The 25,229-nt window shown below is 45.6% G+C and overlaps 5 protein-coding genes and 2 long non-coding RNA genes across 7 annotated transcripts; 3 read left to right on the top strand and 4 right to left on the bottom strand.

Moving 5' to 3' along the window:
• Positions 1-24: 24 nt before the first annotated feature.
• Positions 25-2,739, top strand: LOC135337369 (opioid growth factor receptor-like protein 1). Its single transcript, XM_064533301.1, has 6 exons — positions 25-384; positions 471-560; positions 622-781; positions 1,477-1,622; positions 1,851-1,947; positions 2,058-2,739. The coding sequence occupies exons 1-6, from the start codon at positions 115-117 to the stop codon at positions 2,609-2,611; spliced, it is 1,317 nt and encodes a 438-aa protein (XP_064389371.1). The 5' UTR covers positions 25-114; the 3' UTR covers positions 2,612-2,739.
• A 55-nt stretch (positions 2,740-2,794) lies between these two features.
• Positions 2,795-10,086, bottom strand: LOC135337350 (importin subunit beta-1-like). The gene is made up of 21 exons (XM_064533280.1): positions 9,913-10,086; positions 9,553-9,660; positions 9,237-9,419; positions 7,772-7,987; positions 7,309-7,467; positions 7,052-7,201; positions 6,725-6,873; positions 6,495-6,558; positions 6,222-6,446; positions 5,938-6,129; positions 5,655-5,864; positions 5,508-5,579; positions 5,352-5,450; positions 4,804-4,927; positions 4,263-4,345; positions 4,044-4,151; positions 3,658-3,801; positions 3,496-3,604; positions 3,326-3,440; positions 2,983-3,138; positions 2,795-2,929 (listed from the first exon to the last, which is right to left on the bottom strand). Coding segments are annotated over exons 2-21 (2,667 nt in total). The 5' UTR covers positions 9,913-10,086; the 3' UTR covers positions 2,795-2,928.
• A 151-nt stretch (positions 10,087-10,237) lies between these two features.
• LOC135337358 (uncharacterized) lies at positions 10,238-13,066 on the bottom strand. Its single transcript, XM_064533289.1, has 6 exons — positions 12,800-13,066; positions 12,461-12,610; positions 12,162-12,273; positions 11,988-12,066; positions 11,658-11,799; positions 10,238-11,413 (listed from the first exon to the last, which is right to left on the bottom strand). The coding sequence occupies exons 1-6, from the start codon at positions 12,891-12,893 to the stop codon at positions 10,332-10,334; spliced, it is 1,659 nt and encodes a 552-aa protein (XP_064389359.1). The 5' UTR covers positions 12,894-13,066; the 3' UTR covers positions 10,238-10,331.
• Positions 13,067-13,441: 375 nt separating this feature from the next.
• On the bottom strand, positions 13,442-15,169 carry LOC135337395 (uncharacterized). Its single transcript, XR_010395089.1, has 3 exons — positions 14,772-15,169; positions 14,442-14,663; positions 13,442-14,385 (listed from the first exon to the last, which is right to left on the bottom strand). It is a non-coding gene; the product is annotated as an uncharacterized LOC135337395 (long non-coding RNA).
• Positions 15,170-15,271: 102 nt separating this feature from the next.
• On the top strand, positions 15,272-19,354 carry LOC135337365 (uncharacterized). The gene is made up of 9 exons (XM_064533296.1): positions 15,272-15,514; positions 15,562-15,650; positions 15,706-15,759; positions 15,959-16,268; positions 16,383-16,578; positions 16,820-17,020; positions 17,079-17,283; positions 17,539-17,673; positions 19,138-19,354. Exons 1-9 carry the CDS (start codon positions 15,316-15,318, stop codon positions 19,258-19,260), a joined length of 1,512 nt encoding a protein of 503 aa, XP_064389366.1. The 5' UTR covers positions 15,272-15,315; the 3' UTR covers positions 19,261-19,354.
• Positions 19,337-19,854, bottom strand: LOC135337393 (uncharacterized). Its single transcript, XR_010395087.1, has 3 exons — positions 19,727-19,854; positions 19,545-19,675; positions 19,337-19,492 (listed from the first exon to the last, which is right to left on the bottom strand). It is a non-coding gene; the product is annotated as an uncharacterized LOC135337393 (long non-coding RNA).
• LOC135337349 (protein PTHB1-like) lies at positions 19,851-25,211 on the top strand. Its single transcript, XM_064533279.1, has 18 exons — positions 19,851-19,992; positions 20,238-20,376; positions 20,428-20,603; positions 21,243-21,505; positions 21,654-21,741; positions 21,788-21,898; positions 22,027-22,159; positions 22,296-22,419; positions 22,603-22,657; positions 22,707-23,075; positions 23,122-23,210; positions 23,274-23,390; positions 23,491-23,688; positions 24,034-24,186; positions 24,301-24,401; positions 24,447-24,720; positions 24,831-24,933; positions 24,988-25,211. Exons 1-18 carry the CDS (start codon positions 19,881-19,883, stop codon positions 25,068-25,070), a joined length of 2,688 nt encoding a protein of 895 aa, XP_064389349.1. The 5' UTR covers positions 19,851-19,880; the 3' UTR covers positions 25,071-25,211.
• Positions 25,212-25,229: the final 18 nt, after the last annotated feature.

The following is a 25,229-nucleotide window of genomic DNA, read 5'->3' as shown; positions in this document are numbered from 1 at the left end:
GCATATTGATATTGTTATATATATTTAATTATTCATGAGCCTTGTCAGCAAAACACATGAAATAGAGAGATTGCCTGAGCTGAGAGATAAGACTAGCTAGCTATAAGCTTAGCCATGAGTTCTAGTACAGACGTTGAAATGATTCCTCCAGAGGGTGGTGGTGTAGAGGGGGCGGAGTCTAGTACTACAGGTCAGGCTGACACTACTACTGGTGAGGCTGACACTGATACTAGTCAGGCTGAGGCTGACACTGATACTGGTGAGGATGTTCCAATGGAGGTAGACAGTGATGTTAATAAGGCAGAGCTGGGGCTGGGGCTGGGGCTGGCGAGTGGTGGAGATAAGGACGATAGAGAGAGTGATGCTAACTGGGACGCTGCGGGGGTGAGGAGTGTGTGAGTATGTGGAGTGAGTGTGTAGTTGTGCGTGTGTGTTGTGCAGTAGTAACCTAATGTTCTGATTGTGTGTAGAAGTCAACTGTAGCTGTTCCACCTCCTCCTCCTCCTCCACCTCCTCCTAGTGCTAGTGCTAGTGACTACCAACGTCAACCACCACGCAAAGTAAGCTATAGCCATAGCCATGATAGTGTTGTAGTCACTGTACCCTTGTCTGTCTCCATAGAAACCATCACCCCCTCCATCATTCTGGACCAACCGGACAAGCTATAGTCAGCGTGATACTCAGAACTATCGCGATGGTTACCAGGGGCAACGTAAGGAGGAGGGGCACGGCACACAGAACGTAGAATTCTACCAAAACGAAAGGAGATGTCAACCTGATGGTGAGTGGGCGGATATAATAATAAAATTCTCCAAATAAATGTTCAGTAATTATGTATCTGTACCCTAGCTACCCTCCACTCTCTCTAGACAACCCTAGCTCCCCTCCTCTCTCTCTAGACAACCCTAGCTACCCTCCTCTCCCTCTAGACAACCCTAGCTACCCTCCTCTCTCTCTAGACAACCCTAGCTACCCTCCTCTCTCTCTAGACAACCCTAGCTACTACCCCTCTCTCTCTAGACAACCCTAGCTACCCTCCTCTCTCTCTAGACAACCCTAGCTACTACCCCTCTCTCTCTAGACAACCCTAGCTACCCTCCTCTCTCTCTAGACAACCCTAGCTACAACCCCTCTCTCTCTAGACAACCCTAGCTACCCTCCTCTCTCTCTAGACAACCCTAGCTACCCTCCTCTCTCTCTAGACAACCCTAGCTACCCTCCTCTCTCTCTAGACAACCCTAGCTACTACCCCTCTCCCTCTAGACAACCCTAGCTACCCTCCTCCTCTCTCTAGACAACCCTAGCTACCCTCCTCTCTCTCTAGACAACCCTAGCTACTACCCCTCTCTCTCTAGACAACCCTAGCTACCCTCCTCTCTCTCTAGACAACCCTAGCTACCCTCCTCTCTCTCTAGACAACCCTAGCTACCCTCCTCTCTCTCTAGACAACCCTAGCTACTACCCCTCTCTCTCTAGACATGCTAATTGATGAGATTCACAAGGAGTGGTGGGGAGACTACAGATTGTTGGAGTATCGCCATGGTTACATCCAGTGGCTCTTCCCCATCAGAGAACAGGGCCTAAACTACCAGGCACAGAAACTCAACCAACGAGAGATTGAGGTACACACTATTAAACTATAAACTGCACAATTTGGATGTACGTAGTTGAACATCTTTCAACAGCCATAACTTGAATTCCGTTGATCCAATATCATATTTTTCTGAAAGCTTAGAAAGATACCTTTCAAATGGTGTCATCAAAGTTCATATTTGAGAGATAAAAGTGTTTGTCAATTTGGCCGTACCTAAGGTTATTGCCATTCAAACAACCCCCTTCCCTCTCGACAGATTATCCGTGGTGACGAGAAGGCTCTGAGCAGAATCCTCACCTCCTACAAAATGATGTTGGACTTCTACGGCATGGAGCTGATATCTGATACTAAAGGTGAGCCATTGTATTATTCTGCCATCAACGTACACAGGTAATTGCTAACATTTATTGCTTGAAGCCACACCTCCTCTATCGGAGTAACTGACTGTGTTTCATCACTACAGGTGATGTAATGAGGGGTCGTAACTGGGAAAGGGGTTTCGACAACTTGAACCACTCGATGCATAACTATCTGAGGATCACTCGTATTCTAAAGTGCCTGGGGGAGTTTGATTATGAGCATCTGAAAGCTCCGTTCATTCGGTTTGTTCTGAGGGAAGCCATTGTGGAGCGTACGCTATCAAGAACATTGGACAGCTGTAAGAACTACTGGATCCAGGTGCTGCGGAGCGATGAAGAACGAAAGGATATGACAGAGTATATTAAAAAACTGAACCAAGAACAGAAAGAAAAGAGAGAGAATCAGAAGCGAATTAGTGACGAGAAAATAGAGAGAGAAAAGCAACTTAAAAAGGAGAAAAAGAGAGAGAGAGAAAAGGAACTAAATGACAAGAAAAAGGAAGAAAATGACAAGAAAAAGAAAGAAAAGGAAGAAAATGACAAGAAAAAGAAAGAAAAGGAACTAAATGACAAGAAAAAGAATGAAAAGGAACTAAATGACAAGAAAAAGGAGAATGAAAAGGAATTAAACGGTGAGGAAAACGATGGAAAAACGTGATCTAATGGATCTAATGCCGGACCGTACACCCTATTGTAGATGATAAGCAACTGCATAATTCATATATGTGTACATAATTATAATTATTTTGTTTATTGTCCATAATAAATTCTTATATTTTGCCCCCCCCCCCCCGGCCTTCCATGCACTGATTATTACCATCTCACATTATTATTACAGTCATAAAGAAGTTCCATAATAATTAACAACATTACATGTAAGGTACACAAAATGCATGAATTGGCAGAAATTAGTGACAAAATTAGTGACACACATACAACACAGTTATTCAACTACAGCAAGTCAGTGGTCCGGGATCTGCAGGGGAGGAGTACATGAGTTAACCACACCCACTGACCACACCCTCTTACCAACTGCTCAGCTTGCTAAGCTCCTGTGTTGCCCAGGCAGCCAGTGTCTTTGTCCTCTTCATACGTGACCTCCGACCTTCGGCTACTAGTTTGGTGAGTAAGCCCTTGTTGTTGAGAAGTGGGCCCAAAGCTACTCCAAATGCTGTCACCAAGTCCCTACAACAGACAACACATTGGATAAAATAATACCATATAAACTTGGTGATTCACAATGTCATTTCTGTAGTAGCCAAGCCAGTTATAACAATTTATGGTAAATGACACAGTAACAGCATATATACGCGGCAGGGTTGATGACCATTACCAGACATGCGTGCTAGTTTGATGCTCCATACCCACTCACCCCAGCAGTCCACAGCATGTCGCCACATTAGCATCAGTGTGCTCCTCGTCGTCAGCCACTCTCTCAATGAAGGCAATGATAGAGGGCACATGATTGGATATCAGCTGTACTGCAGCTATGTGGGGGGTGGGGTTAAGCACCAGGGGGGGTCCTTATTAGTATATGCTTACAGTTGACTTGATCTTTGTTATCTCCTTTGAGCCCCTGTACTATGCCAGTGTATGCCTCCAGGCAACCTTCACGCAGCTCATTCACATAATCAATCATATCAAAGTCAGTCTACACAGGAGAGAGGGTTAGAGCCTGTACACATGCGTTGTTGCCTAGGTTACCTTGTCTGACTCGATGGAGGCAGCCTGCTGTAATATCTGTAGGACCACCTCAAGGTATTGTTGGAAGTTGGGGCCCAGAGCTAGTGCAATGTCTCCTATAGTGGAGAGGATCTGAGGCTTCAGGGAGCGATGGACTGTCGAGTTCTGTGTGTGCAATTAACAATAGTAATAGATTCTGTGTGTGTGTGTGGGGAGGGGGGAGGTTGTGTGTGTGTGTGGGGAGGGGGGAGGTTGTGTGTGTGTGTGTGGGTGGGAGGCTCTGTGTGTGTGTGGGTGTATATGTGTGGGAGGCTGTGTGTGTGGGGAGGGTGTATGTGTGTGGGAGGCTCTCTGTGTGTGTGTGGGAGGCTCTTTGTGTGTGTGGGAGGCTCTCTGTGTGTACTTACTCCTAATGTCTCCAGTAGTATGGCCATGAACTCAGGACAATATCCAGCGATACCTTGACCCAGCGAGCGACACAGATCACCCACTAAACCAACTGAAGCAAGGCACACCTACACACACACACACACACACACGATGCAAATGAAACAAGCAGTATACAATCATTGTACATGTAGAAAGTACATATATAAGCCACACATGTTGCTATGCCAACAGATCACCTGATGCTCGGCATAATTCCGTAGTGAGTGGAGTAGAAACGGTTTAAAGGCTTCCATGTAGCGACCGAACCCCTCCCCAATGACTGTGGGGGGTGGTGTGTGGGTGTGGAGGGGGTGTGGTCAAATTATCATTATTACCGTATATCTTCTAATTTATCGGACACTTCTAATTACCTCGGACACTCTTTTGGGCAATTTTCGTTGTTCTAATACAACGGACACTCCAGTACTTTAATATTACATTTGTTCTAAATATCCGGACAATACCTTGAAAAGTTGGAGTTATCATATAGACGGCAAGTAAGACTTACAGTACTGCAGTTAGATAGCTTTGATTAGCTAGTTTTAGATAGCTAGTGCAACTATTCAGTCGTACCCTGTTCTATTAAACTTAGCTAGCTCGCATGCAGCTGCTTGCTTGTTCTAATTATTCCGGACACTTCGCATGCTCTATAAAAATCTGTTCCAATTATACCCGGACAATTTCCAAAATAATTATTTTTTGCTGTCCGATAAATTAGAAGATATACGGTATACTCACCCTCGACAAGAACCCCCACTGTCATGATGGCGTCCTCCTGTACACCGCCACCTGACTGACCACTGTGAGACTGAAACATCACTAGCAAGCTCTGCATTACAGTGTCAGAGATCTGCTGAATGTCCTGTGTGTGTGTGTGGGCGTGTGTGTGTGTAGTGGAGTGGGTGGGTGCATGTGTGTGTAAGTACGTAATAAACACAATTCTTGGTAATTGTTCCATGGTCCCAGGATCACTCAACGTGGGGGCAAAGGTCGACTGATCAGTAAAAACCTTGGAGCACATAATATCTGCACATGTTGCGCACCTGATGCTCATGGACAGAGCTACAGGTCGGCTTAATCACGTGCATAACTAAGTAATATATCGTACAGCGGATATATTTCGAGGATTTAATTTTTGTTGAATAGCAGCCTTTTTGCAGCATGCATGCGATATTAAATTCGCTGATATAAATGTTCGCAGTACATACTTAAATCAGCGAAAACCACAAACATTTATACCCTCGAAATATACCCGCTATAGGGTACATAGTTCAGCAGCGACTCACCTCAGTGTTGACCTTCCTGAGCAAGGACTGCAGTGTTGCACAGAGCAACGACTCCATGTCAGTAAGCTGTTGTCTGTCTGCCCCACTCAACTGGGACACCTGTCGTAGGGTGGGGGGCATACATTACCATGACAACCAGACAACGAGCGTATGTACCTGGATATTCAGCACATGTTTAATACTCTCCAATATGATGGCTGTTGTGTTCTGTACCACTGGGTAGCAATCCTGTGGGCGTGTGTATGTGTGGAGTGGAGTGGGCGGGTGTGTAATTACTCAGTGGGTGTGGTTTAGGGACGGTACCTTTGCACTGAACTTGATGAGGTCCATGAGAGCCTCGTACGCTGCACTCCTAAGGTTTCCCGTCCCTCCGTCCGCCCTCTGTGAGCAAGCCAATAGTTTAGTGGCGATGTGCTCAAATGAAGTAGAGAGACAGAATGTGGCTGGTTCCTCCTCCTCGCTGGTGTCATCACACGCCTGGTCATACGCTGCCTCCGCCAGAGAGGAGAAGGCCTAGTGGGGTGTGTGGGGAGTGGAGGGGGCGTGTGGTGATGACAGTATATTACTGAAACACATGCACACATACCCAGCAGACATTGGTGGCTACTCTTGGCTCTCCCTCAAGCCCCACCCCCAATGCTTGTAATAGCGGGGGGAGGGTGATGTCAGTGAGCAGGACGGAGGGGACATGCTCGCAGATACGACCAATAGTCCACGCTGCAGAGTCTCGTACTTGTACAGCCTCGTCCCCAATACAACCAATCAGACGCTCCACAATCTGTGAGGGTGTGTGTGGTGAGGGGGCGTACACACAATGAACCATGATTGGCAACACTTTTGTAGCTTTTAACATTTATAATATTGGCTCACGTTAGCAATAGCAGGCTCCAGTGCGGTAGGGGAGGGCCCCTCCAGAACAGATCCCATGGCAACGATGGCAGCATCTCTAAACTTCCAGTCATTGCTCACAATATTCTCTTGAATGAATGGGATCACAAACGCCACGATGTCATCCTCACAACACGAAGCCATGAGAGTGAGACACACGCCCGCGGCCTTGCACGGGTTCCAATCATCCTCATCATCAAACTCTTCCTGTCATGTGATCAGCCATGTGATCAGTCATGTGATCTACGTACTTACCTGCTTTGTGAGTGACAGGAGCAGCACTGGTATCAGATATTGTTGGGCACCCTTCACATAGAACCTGTACACAAACCAAATATGAAAAGGACCATAATTTCCTATTTTCTGAGAAAAAATTCAGAGCTATAGTGAGTGATTTTCTGAAAGGCCTCTCTTCAAGCTTTAGAAAATCATAGTTAATTAACTTCTAAGCTTTCAGAATATAATTTGTATGGCTGCTTGATTACTTCGAGACTTGCTCTGGTGGTCTGCCCTGTTCCTTGGCTTCAGCGGCTTCAATGGCCAAGTCCACCTCCTCGTCACAAACAGTGGACCAGAACTCTATCCCTTGCAGAGCTATCTCATCAACGTTGGACTTCATTGCCTCGAGGGTGATCTAGCAGAAAGAGGGGATGGGCACAGATCATGATAACTATTCGATTTAAGGCACCACTAAAAATAATTAAGGTTTGAAAAACTTGTGTACACAAAACGATATCGTGCTATAATGTGGGAGAAATATCCAAATGTTGTATATTTAGAGTCTCGCATAAATACAGCAGTAGATATCTTACAGCGAACAGTGCTGGTCCCATGTACGCCTCCATGAGAGGATAATAGAGGCCCATGATGCGGACCAGGTTCTGTAGTGCTGCCACTTGTACTGGCACGTGTGGCACTTGAGTGGCTTCACACACAACTTGCATGATAATGTGACGCTCCGTCTGCACGAGTGGTACACAATAAAAAAATTAGAATTCAAATGAAAATTGTTCAAAACCATTACTATATAGACGGTACAGCGGGTTGTCATGACAACACATGTACGTACCTCCTTCTCAAAGTTTGCCTTAGTGAACTCTAGTGAGTTGAGGAGAGCTTTGGTGGCGGCTAGTTTGACAGTGTTGCTCTGAGTGGGCTCGTCCTTGCTCATGCCTCGTACTATGGCAGTGAGGATCTCGTTGGACTGGGCGGCCAGGAACCGGGGCTCCTATAGAAGGGAGGATATATTAGTCATGAAGATAACAGATGTTCACTGTTACACAGGGATAATTATGGTTGGTATTAGACACAAATTATCCACATGCGTTGGGTTACAAAACAATGTGTGTTAAATTGACAATTGTGGGCACCTTACTGAAGCCGGTATCTAGACTGATAGTAGCATCCACGGCTCCCCTTCACTCACCCCTCTAACCCTCAATTGTGGGCACATTACTGAAGCCCGTATCTAGACTGATAGTAGTAGCCACGGCTCCCCTCCACCCACCCACACACACACACCTCTCACTCACCAGCTCCTCACAGATGTAGCCAATGGCCTCCAGTGATGCTTCCTTCAAGTTCTCAGTGACTTTGGTGTTAGAAGTGGTGGGGTTGGTAGTCATGTTGACCAGGAGAGCTTGGATCAGGCCCGGCCATTGGGCCTGAGGCAATTCAGCAGCTGCTATGAAGGCCACACACTGTGAGGCTGAGCGATGACTCGCCTCTGTGCCAAGAGTGGAGAGAATCTGCACCGTAGGGGGGAGAAAAACATTCAATTAAAAGAAAGAAATATTAAAATCAGTACAAGAGCGTATGAATTAACGCTATAAAACGAATGTGACACAATTCTTGGCAGCTGTTCCATGGTCCCAGGATCACTCAATGTGGGGGCAAAGGTCGACTGATCAGTAAAAACCTTGGAGCACATAATATCTGCACATGTTGCGCACCTGATGCTCATGGACAGAGCTACAGGTCGGCTTAATCACGTGCATAACTAGTACTAAACCTATTCATGCTATGGAACCTAAGCTTTCAGAAAATCGGAATCACAGAATTCAAGCTATAGCAGCTGAAAGAGTCCCCAAACCATTACACCAATAATTATAGTGAGATTCCGAACATCTTTCAACAAGCCAGAACTCGAATTCCGCTGATCCAACGTCAAAAATTTTATGAAAGCTTAGAAAAATACCTTTCAAATGATGTAATCAAATCCAAAATTTTGTCAGGGCCATAATTTGTCATTTTTCGGCCTTGGACCATGGGCTATATTATCCATGGTACGGCCAAATTGACACCTCTCAAATATGAACTTTGATTACATCATTTGAAAGGTAAGCTTTCAGAAAATCATAAACATTGCTAAATAATTATTGGATGAACAGAATTCAAGTTATGGTCTCGTTACAGAGCCAACTCTAGTACCGTATAGCGGGTAATTTTCGTGGGGTAAAATATTCGTTATTTTCGTGGGCAGGCTGACCTCCACGAAATTTTATCGTAGGCATGGCTTATCTGAACGTAGGAATGCCGTGCAGCCACGAGACTAAACAAATTTTTTACCCCACGAAACTTACCCGCTATACGGTACTCTCAAAATGAAGGGGATCTATAGAGCATCTTTGAACGGCCATAACTTGAATTCTGTTGATCCAATGTCAAAAATTTTATGATTTTCTGAAAGCTTAGAAAAATACCTTTCAAATGATGTAATCAAATCCACAACTTCGTTGGGGCCCTAATTTGTCATTTTTCGGCCTTGGACCATGGACTATTGTATTATTCATGGTACGGCCAAATTGACAAATACTTTAATCTCTCAAATATGAATTTTGATGACACTATTTGAAAGGTCTCTTTCTAAGCTTTCAGAAAATCATAAAAATTTTGACATTGGATCAACGGTACTAAAGTTATGGCAGCTGAAAGAGTCCTCGAACCATTGATTAAAAGTATAGTTGAATGTACGGAACCAACCAACCGTGTACTCACAATGCTCTTGATTTGTTCTCTGACTGCCATGTCTATTGACAGCCATCTCAGTTGATATTGCAGCTTGATCTCGGGAGTCTTGCTAGTCAGGTAGTTCTTGAGTTGTAGACCTGCCGCCATACGAGCTGTACTGGACTTGGCCACATCACCGAGGACCGTTGCCAGGGCAAGCAGAAACGCAGGCTACAGAGAGGGGGGGGTAAAGGCAACACTAACAAATGGTGCTATAATTTCGAGTGTGAATTGAGAGGGTTTCCAGTAAATGATTCAATAAATAGCTATTCTTATTGTGTGCATGTGCTCTGATACCACGTACCAGGTTAGCAGCGGCAGCTTGCTCTAACTGATGCTGTGCCAGCTGGATCTGTGCTGTGTCTGGTGATATAGTAGCCTCCAGCACCTGACACACTTGGTCCACATCCATCTATGTGTGGCGTGTGTGTGGTGTGTGTGTGTGTGGGGGTGTGTGACGTGAGGGTGGTGTTTATGTGTGTGTGTGGGGGGGGTCAAATATCGTCACCTCTGCTACGGCATTACCTAACATTAACAATTAATGATTTGTCTAATATCGGCAGGTCATTACAACCTCACACTTTACAATACATTCTTCAATTATGACAAATGGAGGGCCTGGGGGGGGGGGGGAGTTTATACTATAGAGTAGATACACACACACCTTGGTTGTTCTGTGTGTCTTGAGGTGGGTAGCGTCTATAGGAGTGGCTAGCGAGACTGGTTCTCAGTGTACGGCTATATCAGTGGCTCTGTATATACTTAACGAAGGCTACAGAAGTCCACCATTGACTGCATGGGTACCAGCATGAGGAATCTACCGCGCATGTGCGTACCCAAGATGACCTTTGACCCTTAACGTCGCTAGCGTTTCATTAAAGAAAAATCGGCCTGATTAGGAACTGGGCGTGGGAAGCATCAGCCTCGATTCCAGGCCGCTCGCCTTGTGAAGGAGGCTAGGGAAGCATCAGCTATTATAGTGAACGTAATTAACAGCAAAAATTAGCTATTGTATATATGCAATACTCGTAAAAGATTACAGTTTTCCGAATGTTCCAATGTTCCAATGTTCTAATGTTCTAATTAAGCGTTATGTGTCAGGGATTTATCTCCTGCACCCTCCTTGCCATGTTTGTCTCCAGTGGCCTCCGCTGCTTTATCCTTAGCGATGGTCTCCTTGGCGTGATCGCTAGCTGCCTTGTCCACCTCGCCACGATTAGCAGTGACATATTCAACCAACTCCCTCCGTTGCTTGGGCTTGTATTCAGCTACGGGCACATTCTCCCACCATTTAGCCGCCACTAGCAACAGACCGACAATGAACAAGTACTCACACACCATGAAAAACTGCGCCACATTAATGATATTGAAATGTATAATCTCGTTGATGAGAGGGGCCACGTAACCAGTGGCCCACCATATCACCAAACCTATAGCTCCAAGGAAACCAAGTCCACCAACAATAATGTAAGTCAGGCCCCACCAGCGGGTTGGTTTGAGGTGAAGCAATATCTTCATGATGGTGAAGAGAGAGGTGAACGCAGTCGATGCTATGAGGAAGAAAGCAAAGGCTGTGGAGGCTGCAGATATGATGTCAACATCTACACCAAATCGTAGAAACTTGAAGCAATGTACAGTTCCGTTTGTGTCCATGCAGCCAGCGGGCTCCAGAGAAATAGCCTCAAAGCATCGATAGGTAGAGTCGATAGTGTCGCAACCATCAGGAGCTAGGAGAGTGTCCTGAGTGTCCAGTGTGTAGTCCACGAAATAAGCCACTGGCAAATGAATGCCCAGACACACAATGATATTGAGAGCCCATGTCGCTCCAAACTTGTCAAACGAGTTACGGAAATCAGCCGTATTACTGTGATCCCGTTGGTCCACTTGGAAATGGAAGGTATCTTCAATGACCCAATAATCAAAGGGATCGTTGTTCTCATTTAATCCAGATTCAAACTTTACAACTCTCAGAAACTTTGGAATAAGAGTACGCAAATCGAGCCTGCCCCACGTGATGAAGTCGAGTATTCCGGCCAATAGGATTCCAGATATGAAGAAAAATATCGGAAGTAGAATGGCAGTGAGTATTTCCACTGTTACATACGTTGCCAAGACGACGTTGTCAGTCCTGGTGTTCCCATACGCTGTAGCAATCCCCCACAACACTGTGTGTGTGGGTGTATGTGTGTGTGTGAGGGTGTGTGTGTGTGTGTGTGTGTGTGAGGGTGTGTGTGTGTATGTGTGTGTGTGGGTGTGGGTGGGTGTATGTGTGTGTGTGAGGGTGTGTGTGGGGGGAAGGGGGTGATAGTAAAATTAGGCATACACTTTTTTTTGCAATTTAAGTTATTTGGACAATGCGGCCTCGCTGTGTGTATGGGTAGCTGTCACAAGGTAGCAGGCTAAACTCACGTGACATAATTCCCAACACCAGAAAGAAGAGACAGAAAAAAAGACCAAAAGTTCCACCCAATGTGAGTTTCCGCAGTGGTGAGGGCTCCAGCTCTATCTTGGTACCTCCCCCTGCACCAGAGCCTATGATCGTGATGGTTTTCTACAGAATTAAGATTAAGAATGAGTACATGCAAACGATGCAATAGGCATTCAGCCAAAATAGCTGTATCAACAATGCTATGTAGTCTGAGTGTGTACCTACCAGCACCAGCACTGCACATGAAGGGAGAACCCCAGGGACTCCCCCCAATTATTCCCTTGTTATTAAGGGGCTGCCCCTGCCATTACCTGAGCCACGACTCCACTGTCTACATCCTCTACAGAACCATCAGTTCTGCTGCCATGTAATTCTTGCATCTCAAGATCACTGCACAGGGAGAGTCATACGTACTGTCAGGTTGTCAGTAACACATTACACACACTACAAGGCTATTCAATATGCATCTATAGTCACCCACTTACTGTCCACCAGTTTTCTTGTTGTCTTTATTAAATTCTTCCACAGTCCAGAGGAGAGCTTGTCCAGCTAGAGTGGTCACCACGGCCCACAAGAGACCAACAACAGTAGACACCACTACACAGGGACAGTCAGGTTATAACACATCATTATTTGGGAAGGCAACATGATCACACATCATCAGCACTGTGTACACACATCATCAGTACGGTGTACACACAGGTACTCCGCTACTCCGCAAGGATTTGCTAATACACAAACAAAATGAAATATGAGAGCAGATAGTGTTTTTCAATGCACGTACCCATCCAGTTATACCAGGCGAAGGGTTGGTCAGTTAGTTGGTCTCCACTCTGTGATGTGAGGGATATCTGGACTTCACAGCCCAACAAACCTGTCAGGTTGCGGTTACCACAAGGGTCTTGGTTAATAGCCTCCACTATGCCCCACGCACCTGCAGAGAGTGATTATATAACATATATACACAGCGGCCATAGATAGATAGCTACGATTCGGCTTTGTATTGTTAGGTGGGCCACACCCGAAAACTAGTTAATTGTACACGAAGCTCCACGTAAGTCTATTGTTACACACAGGTATAGCATCACAACGACAGCTCTGCAATAGACTGAAGAGTGCCTACCTGTTCCCAACATGGCCAGGAACAGGCCCAGCGTTAGGATCAGAAGTGGAATAGTCAGCAACAGAGATGTGGCTTTTTTAGTATCGGTAGCCATGATTGCTTCTGAGCAGAAACAGAGGTAGTTCAGTTGCAGTAGAGTCCTTCAGAACACTAGGGAGTGAACAAACTATTCTATGTGTCTATACAATTGCACAATAGCTAGCAACTTTATTACATAGGTTTCCAAGCTCACTTTTATTAATTGTGGACGAGCCCTGCCCCACCCAGCACATGATGTAGTTGGGCGGAGCCCGACCGTCCCTGACGGGAGGTCGGGGGATACGCTTATATACGATTTGTACTTGTATTATGTAATACTGCTTGGAGCATCATGAATATAATCATTTTAAGTGGGTGTTAAACGCAATATGCACCGCACTGCAACACACTGGCTGGCACTGAAAACAACATGACTTTGCTACTAAATTAAAAGAGCAAGAATGGCCCAAGTGCTACAATGTTTTGGATGTGGGGATGAGCTATCAAGGCCTGGTAACAGGAGAGCTCTTGATGGTCCAGCTGGAAAGGAAGTGTTGGACCTGTGGACAATGCTACTGGAGAATGAGGAAGAACAGATGTGTGCTGATGTCGACATTAACAGTATTGTAAATGGCAGTGATAAAAACAGATTGCCCAAAATGTGCAGGAAATGTTTCGGTAGATATAGCAGCTTTCTTGAAGCACAGGTAATAATGAAAATAAAATGTGTAATTAGCTGAAAGAAGTAACTAAGTCTTAGGTCACACTGTCCACATAAACATGACTTAGAACAAATATCACAGCACAAGCAATTGAAACCGAGATCAACATGTTTGTAATTGTCAATATTTCGGAAAAGACTATCCCTTCTACAATCTGTAGTGTTGAAGTTTGAAGCATATTCTTTAATCTCATTATTAACTTGATGGTAAATTCTTGCCTTTAAAAGGGTTACACGTGATGGTTTACCATCTCGACCTGCTCTACCAGTCTCTTGTACATAGCTACTGATATCGTCTGACAGGCCAACATGAATGATTTACCGAATGTTGGGACAATCAACACCCATACCAAATGCCATAGTAGCTACAACAATGCGAAGATTGCCATCACCCTTAAATAAACGAATGATTTCAGATTTATGGGCTGGATCAGTGACACTTGTAAACATGTCCACGAGGTGAAATTCAGGAAGATCAGGTGCATCATCAGGATTTGTGAATGCAGCTCCAAGGTAATCCTTAAAGAAGAGGTACATGTCACCACACACTCCAAAAGAACGTCCATATATGATTGTTTTGGGAAACTTGTTTCTCTCGATTACCAATTTCTGGGCCAAGTTTTGGAATGTCTCTGGTATACTTTTGAACAATCCAACAGCATAAATCAAATTTGGGATTACTGGGACTCTCGTAATGACAAATGGGTTTCTTAGGCCAACAATACGAGAAATGAATGAAATGTCACTTCGGGTAGCTGTTGCTGTTAGCGCCATCACATGAACTGATGTTGAAATGAGGCTGCGCACTTCTCTAATTCTCAACAGCATTTGCCTGAAAGTCTCACCCCTGCAATAATATTATTGGTACACATGTTAATAAAAAACAATGAGTCAAATACATACCATTTCTTCACACAATGAACTTCATCGATTATCAAAGCCTTGAGTCTATTAGCATACACATCTCCCCCCAGAAGTCTTCTCCAATGCTTCTTGCTGATGATCATTTCAGGTGTAAAGAATACTAGCTGATACTTTCCATGGAAGATCGCATCCATTGTAGCTGCATCAGACATCTCGCCCGAGACATATGTGCTAGATGCCTTTAGAACAATAGATGGCTACCTATATATAGAATAAAAGCATCCAGCTTAGAATGATGTAGTTACGTGTAAACAGCTCATATTCCCATGTACGTATAATTATATGTATGTTCTATCTAGCCTTACATACCTGATCATGAATGATGGCCAGCAGAGGAGTGACTACTTACTACAATAGAATAACCTTTCTCCTTCTCCAATATTTTGTCAAATGCTGCAGGCAAACAAGCATAGCAAAGGCTCTTTCCAAATCCAGTAGGCAATACAGCAAGACATCTCTGCCTCTCAGAAAAGAAGTGACTACTTCCAAGCTCGTTAGCAGCTTCTGTGACAGCTTGTGTAACTTTCTCCATTTTGCTCATGGCAGCTCCGCCCAGCTGCACACCCACCTAGCTAAGTGGGTGTTAACCAACCACTTGCAATACTGCAATCTGATTGGGCTGCACTCCTCAGTGCAGCAGTACAAATCCTATATAAGCGTGTCACCCGGCCACCCGTTGGGAACGGGTGCCGGGCTCCGCCCAGCTACACATGATGTTGGGCCCTTGGCTTGGGGAAGGGTCGTCTTTAGAAGGGACAACAAACGCGTTTAGCTAATTGCATCCAGCGAGCGAGCCCCACCCCCTCGAGCCTCAGCACATGTGACAATAAACTAAACGACTACTGTACTATTAATGGAGTGCGTGCTGGTGTTGGTGCTGTTCCTGTGCTTGTGTGTTCACTGCAGTGCTCTGAATGTAAGCACAGTCAATGTCACTGGCTACAAGCAAGCTGGCAGCTATCTCAACTCCTCTGTGTATGTGGTGGACCTTCCCTCAGACTCTGGCTATGTCCATCCCCCAATGCTCGTGCATCTAACAGGCTCTAGACATGGTGAGGCTGACCCATGCATTGCAGCTCTCATCCAACCACCACCACAGACATGGGCTATGCGTACGGTTACCTGCTGAGTAGCGAGATAAAGGAATCATATCAATACATGCTCTCATGGATACTCAGAAAGCTCACGGTGTGTGTGTGGGGGGCGTGTAGTGTGTGTGTGAGGTGCCCCTCTCTCCATGCAGTTCTTACAACCTGAGCTAGAGGCTATCCTGGACTATCACTGGAACCATCACTTGGTGAGTGTTGGTGTACTTGTACTCTATTAATATTAAGTGCAAAGTGAAAGTTTGTATAACTTATTGTGCTTTCCATACAATTGTTCTTTCAGCATCAATCTATACACACACACAACACAGTCTAACCTTTGCCCACCCCCCCCCCACACACACACACAGTCTAACCCTTGCCCACCCCCCCCCCCCCACACACACACAGTCTAAGAGTGTACCCCCTGTATACCAGGCAGAGTTGGCTGGTCTAGCTGAGGGCGCCAGTAAGAACGGTTGTTCCTTGTGTGCCCAATACATCACTAGAGCCTATGTCCTGGCCAACCTTCCCTCTGATGGCAAGGACATTGTCAAACTGCTCTCTGGACAATACAACAGCAGCACCCTGGGAGGTCCTCATGTGCTGCCGCTGTTGGCACGGCGACTGAGTGGATTCATGTGCTCTATGCTGGGGGTCTGGGGCTCACGCACGCAGGGAGGAAAACTATTCTCTAGCAGAAACCTCGACTGGAAGAAAGGTAACCTCTCAATCACGTCGTATATTTTAAAACCTGCCATTTCTGCTAAATTATTACTGAGTTTTCGTTTTCATGTTCAGTATTGTAGCAATAATAATTTTATGTCTAATACAGATACTGGTATCAACAAACACAAGATGGTGTTAGTGACAGTGCCTGATGACGGGGGACTCCCCTCAGCCTCGCTGGGGTTTGTCCTGATCTACGGCCCACTGGCTGGGTTGAGTGAGAGTGGCCTCACTGTAACAGAGGCTAACTTGGAGGAAAACTGGGAGAGCCTGGATGGCTTCCCCTGGGTGCTCAGATTAAGGTACGTCACTGTTCAAGTGTTGATCATCATCGTCTTGTTTTGGTTATTCGATTACCTAAACATACAACAATTTGATGCGGCATAATAGAGCATCATTTGCTAGCGGTAGTGGTAAGGGATTGGCTGGCTCCACTACACTGACTCTACCTGTTATATACCTGCATAATACTAAAAGCTACAAAAAACTGACTGGCTTTAATGATTATGATTTCTACTCGTACTTACTGATGGTCATGCACAGGTTCATTATGGAGTATGCCACTGACATGACGTCTGCTCGAAAGCTTTGGGAATCAACCAATAATACAGTGGGATTTAATCACATGATCTCCTCGGGTAAAGATGCTACAGACTATATCAACAATGGAGGACACTCTATTGTCGCCCTCGTCATGGAAACAATGTACGGCTACACAGCGTATTTCCATGACAACGATCCAAGGTAAAAACAAAAAATGAAGAAAAAAGTGTTTTTTTTCATTTTCAACCCCCCCCCCCAGAGAATCAGATGCACTGTATACCCCCCAGGATGGTGCCCTCCCTGTCCATATAGGGTACCCCCTGCACGAGGCCCTGTGGCGTACCAACCACGGCTATGACCCTGTGATCAGAGCACACTTCCAATGGAGTCAGTCTCCCTCCACTTGGTCCAACACCAGATACATGGACATCTACAACGCATTGCAATACTACGCTAACAAGAAGGTGTGGTGTGGGTGTGGGTGTGGTGTGGTGTGGGTGTGACTACTGTCTGTATGGGCTCAAGGTTAAGATAAAGCAGAGCTATGCTATAATAGTGAATAAAGAGCCTGTTTTGGTAGCTAATTTTGATTACTCATAGGATTTTGTCCTGCCGTTTGAAAGGATAGGCTGCATTTATTATTTAGCACAATTCATGCGTTCTGTTGACATTATCATTTGTCATAAGCTCAGAACAATCTCACTACATTTTGGCACTAGATGGGTCCACTGGAGGTCATCAATATCACAGCTATAGCTGGTGACAAGGGCCATAGCCACGCCTACCAGTGTCAGGACAACAATAACGGCACCAATATTCTCAGCTCAGTCTTCCAGCCCCAGGACAAAACCATGGTGAGTGGGCGGGGATTTCCCCCGAAATTCTGCCGATTTGATAGGCCATAATTTGAGTTCAGAAAGATGTTCAGCTACACAATGGTTTTGGGACTCTTTCAACTGCCATAAATTTAGTACCTACCATTTGAAAGGTCTCTTTGTAAGCTTTCAAAAAAACATAAAATTTTTGATTTTCGATCCACAGAATTCAAGTTATGGGAGCTGAAGATTCCCAAAATCATCAATTAAACGGAGGGGGGGGGGGTGTCTTTCAACAGCCATAACTTCAGTACAATGAAATAGTTTTGTGTTCCCGTGAGTGGGTTCAATTCCAAATTGTCAAATACTTTTATCTCTCGAATATCAACTTTGATGGTACCATTTGAAAGTCTCTTTCTTAGCTTTCAGAAAAACATAATAATTTTGATTTTCGATCCACAGAATTCAAGTTATGGCAGCTGAAAGATTCCCAAAATCATTAATTAAACGGAGGGGGGGGTGTCTTTCAACAGCCATAACTTCAGTACAGTTGATCCGATGTCAAAATTTTAATGATTTTCTGAAAGCTTAGAAAATTACCTTTCAAACAATGTGATTCAATCCATAATTTCCTTGGGGCCCTAATTTGTCATTTTTCGGCCTCGGACCATGGGCTATAATCCATGGTATCGCCAAATTGGCAAATACTTTTAACTTTCGAATATCAACTTTGATGGTACCATTTGAAAAGTCTCTTTCTAAGCTTTCAGAAAAACATAAAATTTTTGATTTTCGATCAACAGAATTCAAGTTATGGCAGCTGAAAGATTTCCAAAATCATTAATTAAACAGAGGGGGGGGGGGTGTCTTTCAACAGCCATAACTTCAATATAATGAAATATAGTTTTGCGTTCCCGTGAGTGGGTTCAATTCACTAGCAATAGTTTTGCGTTCCCGTGAGTGGGTTTCAATTCCAAATTGGCAAATACTTTTATCTCTCGAATATCAACTTTGATGTTACCGTTGATCCAATGTCAAAATTTTCTGATTTTCTGAAAGCTTAGAAAAATACCTTTCAAATGGTGTCATCAAAGTTCATATTTGAGAGATAAAAAATATTTGCCAATTTGGCGATACCATGGATAATTATATTATAGCCCATGGTCCAAGGCCGAAAAATGACAAATTATGGCCCCGACAAAAATTAATTTTGGATTGAAACACATTATTTGAAAGGTCTTTTCATAAGCTTTCAGAAAATCATAAAATTTTAGACATTTGGTCAACGGAAGTAAAGTTATGGCTGACCCCCTAATATTCAGTAGCAATTTTTTGGAGCCCATAACTTGTGTTTGGATGGAACTAATCAATAGCTCACAGAATAATAGTGTACTTTGTGTGATTAATTGAACAAAAGCAAAGGCCTTGCGCTTTTTCCCAAAAGTGTGTGTTTGACCATTACTCTTCTATCTATGGTGTGACTGACTATGTTTGTGTGTGCAGTACGTTGCTTGGGAGAGGTCAAGTGGGGTCAACTGGAGACCGGCTGCCTGTTCAAAGTACATCAACTTCAACCTCACCAACTGGTTCAATCCAAAGCCACCAATGAACTTAGTTACTAACTAACTAGCTAGCTAGCTACTGCAATTATCTCTGTGCTTATTGTATACACTTGTACGCTGACCCACCTTTTATTGCAAAACAAATTGACGATAACAAATTATAGACAATGTACAGACATTAATTACAGACAGATATCACACACTAAAGGATTGCTAAGTGCATGGTGGTAGTGATCGATAGTTCAGTTCTTGACAGTGTCAGCTAGTGGCGGTGGTTCCAGTGAATCATGATGACCCTACACAGAGAAGGGGGCGTGGTTAACAGACACTAGGGGCCTCACTACTCACCAAGACATCCCTCCAGTCGTGCTTGAACCTCCACAATATCCAGCACCACATTGTGGCCCCCATCATCTTTGCCCCCCACAAGTGTAGCCTCTTTGGAGGAGCCATCGCCGACACACGCATCCTGACTATCTCTGAGAGTGTGCACATCCTTACACTAGCTAACAATACACACACTCACGTACCTCTCTAAGATGATCGATGCTCTGCTTCTTTATCATCAACCAATGTTTTGCCTTCAGGCTTCACTTTTAATTAGAGCACACCTATATACAGCCCCGCCCCTTTACTCTGAAGTGCAAGTAGGTCGCTCTGCTTCTCACTGGCTAGCTAGCTGGTATGTCTTTGTTCAAGGCTCGAGAATGGTGGAGCACGGTCAGTGGATATGAGGAGTTCCATGATCTAGGCTGTCTGGCTCTGGGTAACCTTGACAACTCGCCCACCACACTAGGTACACACACACGCACTCGCCCACCACACTAGGTACACACACACACACCCGCCCACTACACTAGGTACACACACACACACTCACCCACCACACTAGGTACACACACACACTCGCCCACACACTAGGTACACACACACACACACACACACGTCCACCACACTAGGTACACACACACACACCCGCCCACCACACTAGGTACACACACACACATTATAACTATGATACAATATATTATTTGTACACAGATAAAATAGTGGTTGGCAGTTTCCAGGGACTTGTGCGTATCTATGAGCCCCGCCCACCTCAGTTCACCCCGGGTCATGTGATACTGGAGCAGCAATTCTCCTCCCCCGTATTACAAGTAGCCATTGGACGCTTCGTGCAGTGAGTTTATATATGGACCCTAAAGTTATATAGTGATTATTATTATTTCAGGGGCTCCCCCCATTACCACCTGGCGGTGCTCCACCCACGAGAGCTTGTCGTGTGCACTTTGACCTCTGATGAGACGTCTGATGGGAGTGTGGTGAACCTATTGACCCCTGTATACAGCCACCTCCTCCAGCGCACAGCTTGTAACATGATCTGCGGCCCATTTGGAGGCAGCAAAGGTAAGGAAGACGATTATCATCTGTGCGCACGGAAATGAAGTGTGAAGGAAATTTTTAAATGCGGATAAACATTAAATCACAGTGCTTCACCGTACTGCAGTATAGCAGGTTATTTCGTATGGTGGAAATTTCTGTATTTTCATATTATAGAGCATTATCTAAAACTGCCGCAATACTGTAGGCTCAACATCACTATCCTGAGCTGTACGAATATTTAACTGGTAGTTTATGCGAACATTAATTTCCTTGTCCCTGTACTTATAAAACTGGCCCACACACACACACACACACACACACACACACACACACACACACACACACACACACACACACACACACACACACACACACACACACACACACACACACACACACACACACACACACACAAGGGCTAATATCTGCTCTGGTTCAGTGACTACCTCCCACACACACACACACACACACACACACACACACACACACACACACACGGGCTAATATCTGCTCTGGTTCAGTGACTACCTCCCACACACACACACACACACACACACACACGGGCTAATATCTGCTCTGGTTCAGTGACTACCTCCCACACACACACACACACACACACACGGGCTAATATCTGCTCTGGTTCAGTGACTTCCCTCCATGCAGGCTGTGAGAGCGTGTGTGTGCAGTCAATGGATGGACAGCTCTCTTTCTTCTCCCAAGAGAGCCACACCTTCGACTGCTTCTTGCCTGACTTCCTCTTGCCTGGTCCGCTGGCCTACCTGCCTAAAACTGATGCTCTAGTCACTGTCAACTCGGCACATTATCTGCAAGTGTTCCGCTACCAAGCCCTCTCTGTGGGGGGTAGTGCTGTGGGGGGTAGTGCTGTGGGCGGTGGAACTACTCGAAACTCGGGCAAAAAGTTTACAGTAAGTTCATATGATAGATCTTGTCTAGAGCTACAGAAATCTTAGTTTTGCCTGGTTTTGCTAATAGTGCAGTTACAATGTATGGCCTTCCGAAGTGTTCGTTTTATGAGGCGCTGTTTTCCATCTGAATTCTATACACACGCAACAGGCAGATTGGAGTGCTAATATTGGAGAGGGTGTGGTGGATGTGTGTGTGGTCTCGCCACCTACTGGCAGAGCTCAGATCCTTGTGCTAGGTGAGTGGGTGTCTAGTAGTGTCCATAGTAGCTATGCTCTGTGTAGGAGAGAGATCTGTCTTCTCGTTCAAGGATAATGGAATATTGCGATTTATGAAAAAACTGGAGTTTAATCCAAGCTGTTTCCATGGTTACAGCACCACACCACCCCCAGAAGGTGAGAGTACATTCTCTAGCTTTCTATTGAATGGATACAAAACAAGAGCGTATTTGCATTCCCCCCCCTAAAGTTGTTTTGGGAGTCTTTATTTGCATGTGTGATAACACCACATCACTTTGTCCTAGGAGAGGACAGTGGGATGGTGCAGTACCTGCTGGGTACACACACAGGACAGCTGCTGGTATTGCGGGACACCACTCTGGTCTGGGCTGCCTCCCTGGAATACACTCCAGTACAACTAGCCACCGGGGCATTCAGGTATTATAGCTGTGGGCCTGCCTGTACAGTGTGTGTGTGTGTGTGTAAGTTTATGGTTCTAGACTAAGACATTATTGGTCTAATTGCTCTGTTGCAAGTGATCCACTGTCTTCAGAGTGTGTGTGTTTGGTTGTAGGGAGCTGGAGGGTGTGATCGTTTCATTGGACGAGCTAGGTCACCTGACATGTAGCTACCTCGGTACAGACCCCACCCTCTTTGCTGCGGCCCCCCACAGCTCTCAGAGGACCATTAACTATCAGGTACTCTTAGGGACGACTGTGTAACCGCCCACTCACCATTGTCCTCCTGTGTACCCGCCCACTCACCATGTATACCCGCCCACTCACCATTGTCCTTCTGTATACCCGCCCACTCACCATTGTCCTCCTGTGTACCCACCCACTCACCATGTATACCCGCCCACTCACCATTGTCCTGTGTAGGAGCTGGAGAATGAGATGTCTCAACTCAACAAACAGATCAGAACTTCTCAGAAAGGTAGTGTTTCTATACACCCCCGTTCCCACCCTCTGGTATTGTTTATTAGGGGGACTGTTATCGGAGGGGGGTGTGGCCTCTGCTCTCCTCATCACCTCATTAGTCGACGCCCACTCGGTGCGTACTGTACAACTAGATGAAGAGGAGGGTGGGCTTATACAAGATATGACCACACCCATCAAGAAGTGTGTGGAGGTGAAAGTAACACTCAGTTCATTGTCTGGTCCTGCTCTGAGGAACGTGACTATGTGTGTGAACTCACAACTCCCACTCACTACACATCCCTCACACTTCACACTCCCGGAGGTCTCCTCCACACAAGACCACGCCCCCCTTGTACTGACAGTGGTGGCCACGCCCACACTCCTCCCCACCTCCACACACCTCACACTATCAGCCACCTACACGTCCAACGAAGGTATGACATGTGTACATGCATAGCTATCTCATACTACTCTGTTCAGGACTGCCCCAGGCTATTAGACATGAGGTTGAGTTACCAGTTGACTTGTTCTGTGAGCCAGGTCTCCCAGACAAGACTGCAACTCACAAGGTAAGTATTTACATGTATTAGAATTATTTATTTATATTAATTATATAATTATTTGTTGTATAGATAACTGTTGATGTGAACCACTATGTCAAAGAGCTGACTCAGCTGTTCCCCCGCCCACTCATTCATCCCTCTGCCCCTAACAACGCCATGGCTCTCTCATTCCTCAACTCCACCAAGGTACGCCCCCTCACACACACCTCACACACCCCTCACACACACCTCACACGCCCCTCACACACACCTCACACGCCCCTCACACATTACACACACCTCACAGCTGACAATAGTTGCGTCCCCATCCTCCTCACGCTATCGTCTCCAGTCAGATAGTTTAGCCGCACTGGGGGTGGGACTAAAGATTCTACTGGGCATGCTCAGTAGACATTTTGCCGGGAGTCTCCCGGTATTTCAAGCCACCTTTACACCGCCACTCCCACTCAACGAATACTTTGAGATCATTGAGAGACATTATAGAGTAAGTAGTCCACACTGCACACATGTTCATGCCCCACCCCCTCACTACACACTGCACATATGTTCATGCCCCACCCCCTCACTACACACTGCACACATGTTCATGCCCCACCCCCTCACTACACACTGCACACATATTCATGCCCCACCCCCTCACTACACACTGCACACATGTTCATGCCCCACCCCTCACTACACACCGCACACATGTTCATGCCCCACCCCCTCACTACACACTGCACACATATTCATGCCCCACCCCCTCACTACACACTGCACACATGTTCATGCCCCACCCCCTCACTCCACACTGCACACATGTTCATGCCCCACCCCCTCACTCCAGTTGAGAGCTAATATTGAGCATTGCAAGGAGTGGCTGAGTCGCCACGCTCAACAGTTCAGGTCTATTCAGAAGCGCCTCCTCACACGGTTCAAGGACAAGACACCAGTTGGTCTGGCTCATCTGGACACACTCCTGGATGGTACATACATGCAGGTGGGAGCTGGCCTGTTGTAGAGTTCAGTAGAACGCATTTTCTAGCGCTATTTTGAGAGCTTTAATCTAACTCGCCCACACACACACACACACACACACACACACTACACACAGTTGATGTCCCTGGCTGAAAAGAATGAGCTATTCTTACTAGAGCTGCAAGAGTGCTCCAACCAACTCTCGTGTGCCACACTCCTCATCAACACATTGCTTAGGTAAGAGGAGGTTTATAATACTTAGTCTGTTATATTTCCTCATAGGTTAGCAACTTCTATGAGTGATAGTGATTACAATGTTCTCACGGCCGCCCTCTCCCCTCGGGTAACCACGGAGACAGATCAGGGGTGGGAGGAGTCTACAGATGCGGCAGTTACACATCTCCTTCGTACCACATTGTCCAAGAGTCAGAAGGAGGCCACTCTCTCAGTGGCTGCTGTGGAGATGCCATCAGAGAGCTCTAAACTGAAGAAACACATTGCACTGTTGTGTGAGAGAGTTCTCAAAGGAGGGCGTCCAGCAACTGGGAAAATAGAGGTCTGTGTGTGTGTGTGTGTGTGTGTGTGTGTGTGTGTGTGGGAGTGCTTGTTATGTGGTCTACTTCATTTCCTGGTACTTGCTTGCATACAAACTTATTGTATTTGCAGGCAACCCAATCACTTAGTACAGAGGAGGACTCCCCCCTCACTACCAGCACACCCTCCACACCCCTCACTACCAGCACACCCTCCACTGGTGCTGTTTCATCAGGTGTGTTTAGTACGTCAGTTTGTGTGCAGTAACCTATTACATTGCTCTCACTAGGTTCAAAGGTCAGCCGTAGGAAGCCACACTCCTCTCGTCTGCCGTCCCTCCCTGAAGTGGGAGAAAGTCCTGAGACACTGTAGACTGATTATTATACATGTACATGTACACATTGGCATAATAATGTTTCTTTACAATAATAATAATACGTTTTGTATTGTTATAATAACATTAATACGGTTTTCATCGTTACAATAACATTAATACTACTTGTATTTGTGGTATTTCATTGTGTTGGATAA

Source organism: Halichondria panicea, chromosome 6, assembly GCF_963675165.1.
Source record: "Halichondria panicea chromosome 6, odHalPani1.1, whole genome shotgun sequence".
NCBI lineage: Eukaryota > Metazoa > Porifera > Demospongiae > Suberitida > Halichondriidae > Halichondria > Halichondria panicea.
The sequence above is the reverse complement of the archived record's forward strand: the minus strand, read 5'-3'. Positions and strand labels throughout refer to the sequence as shown.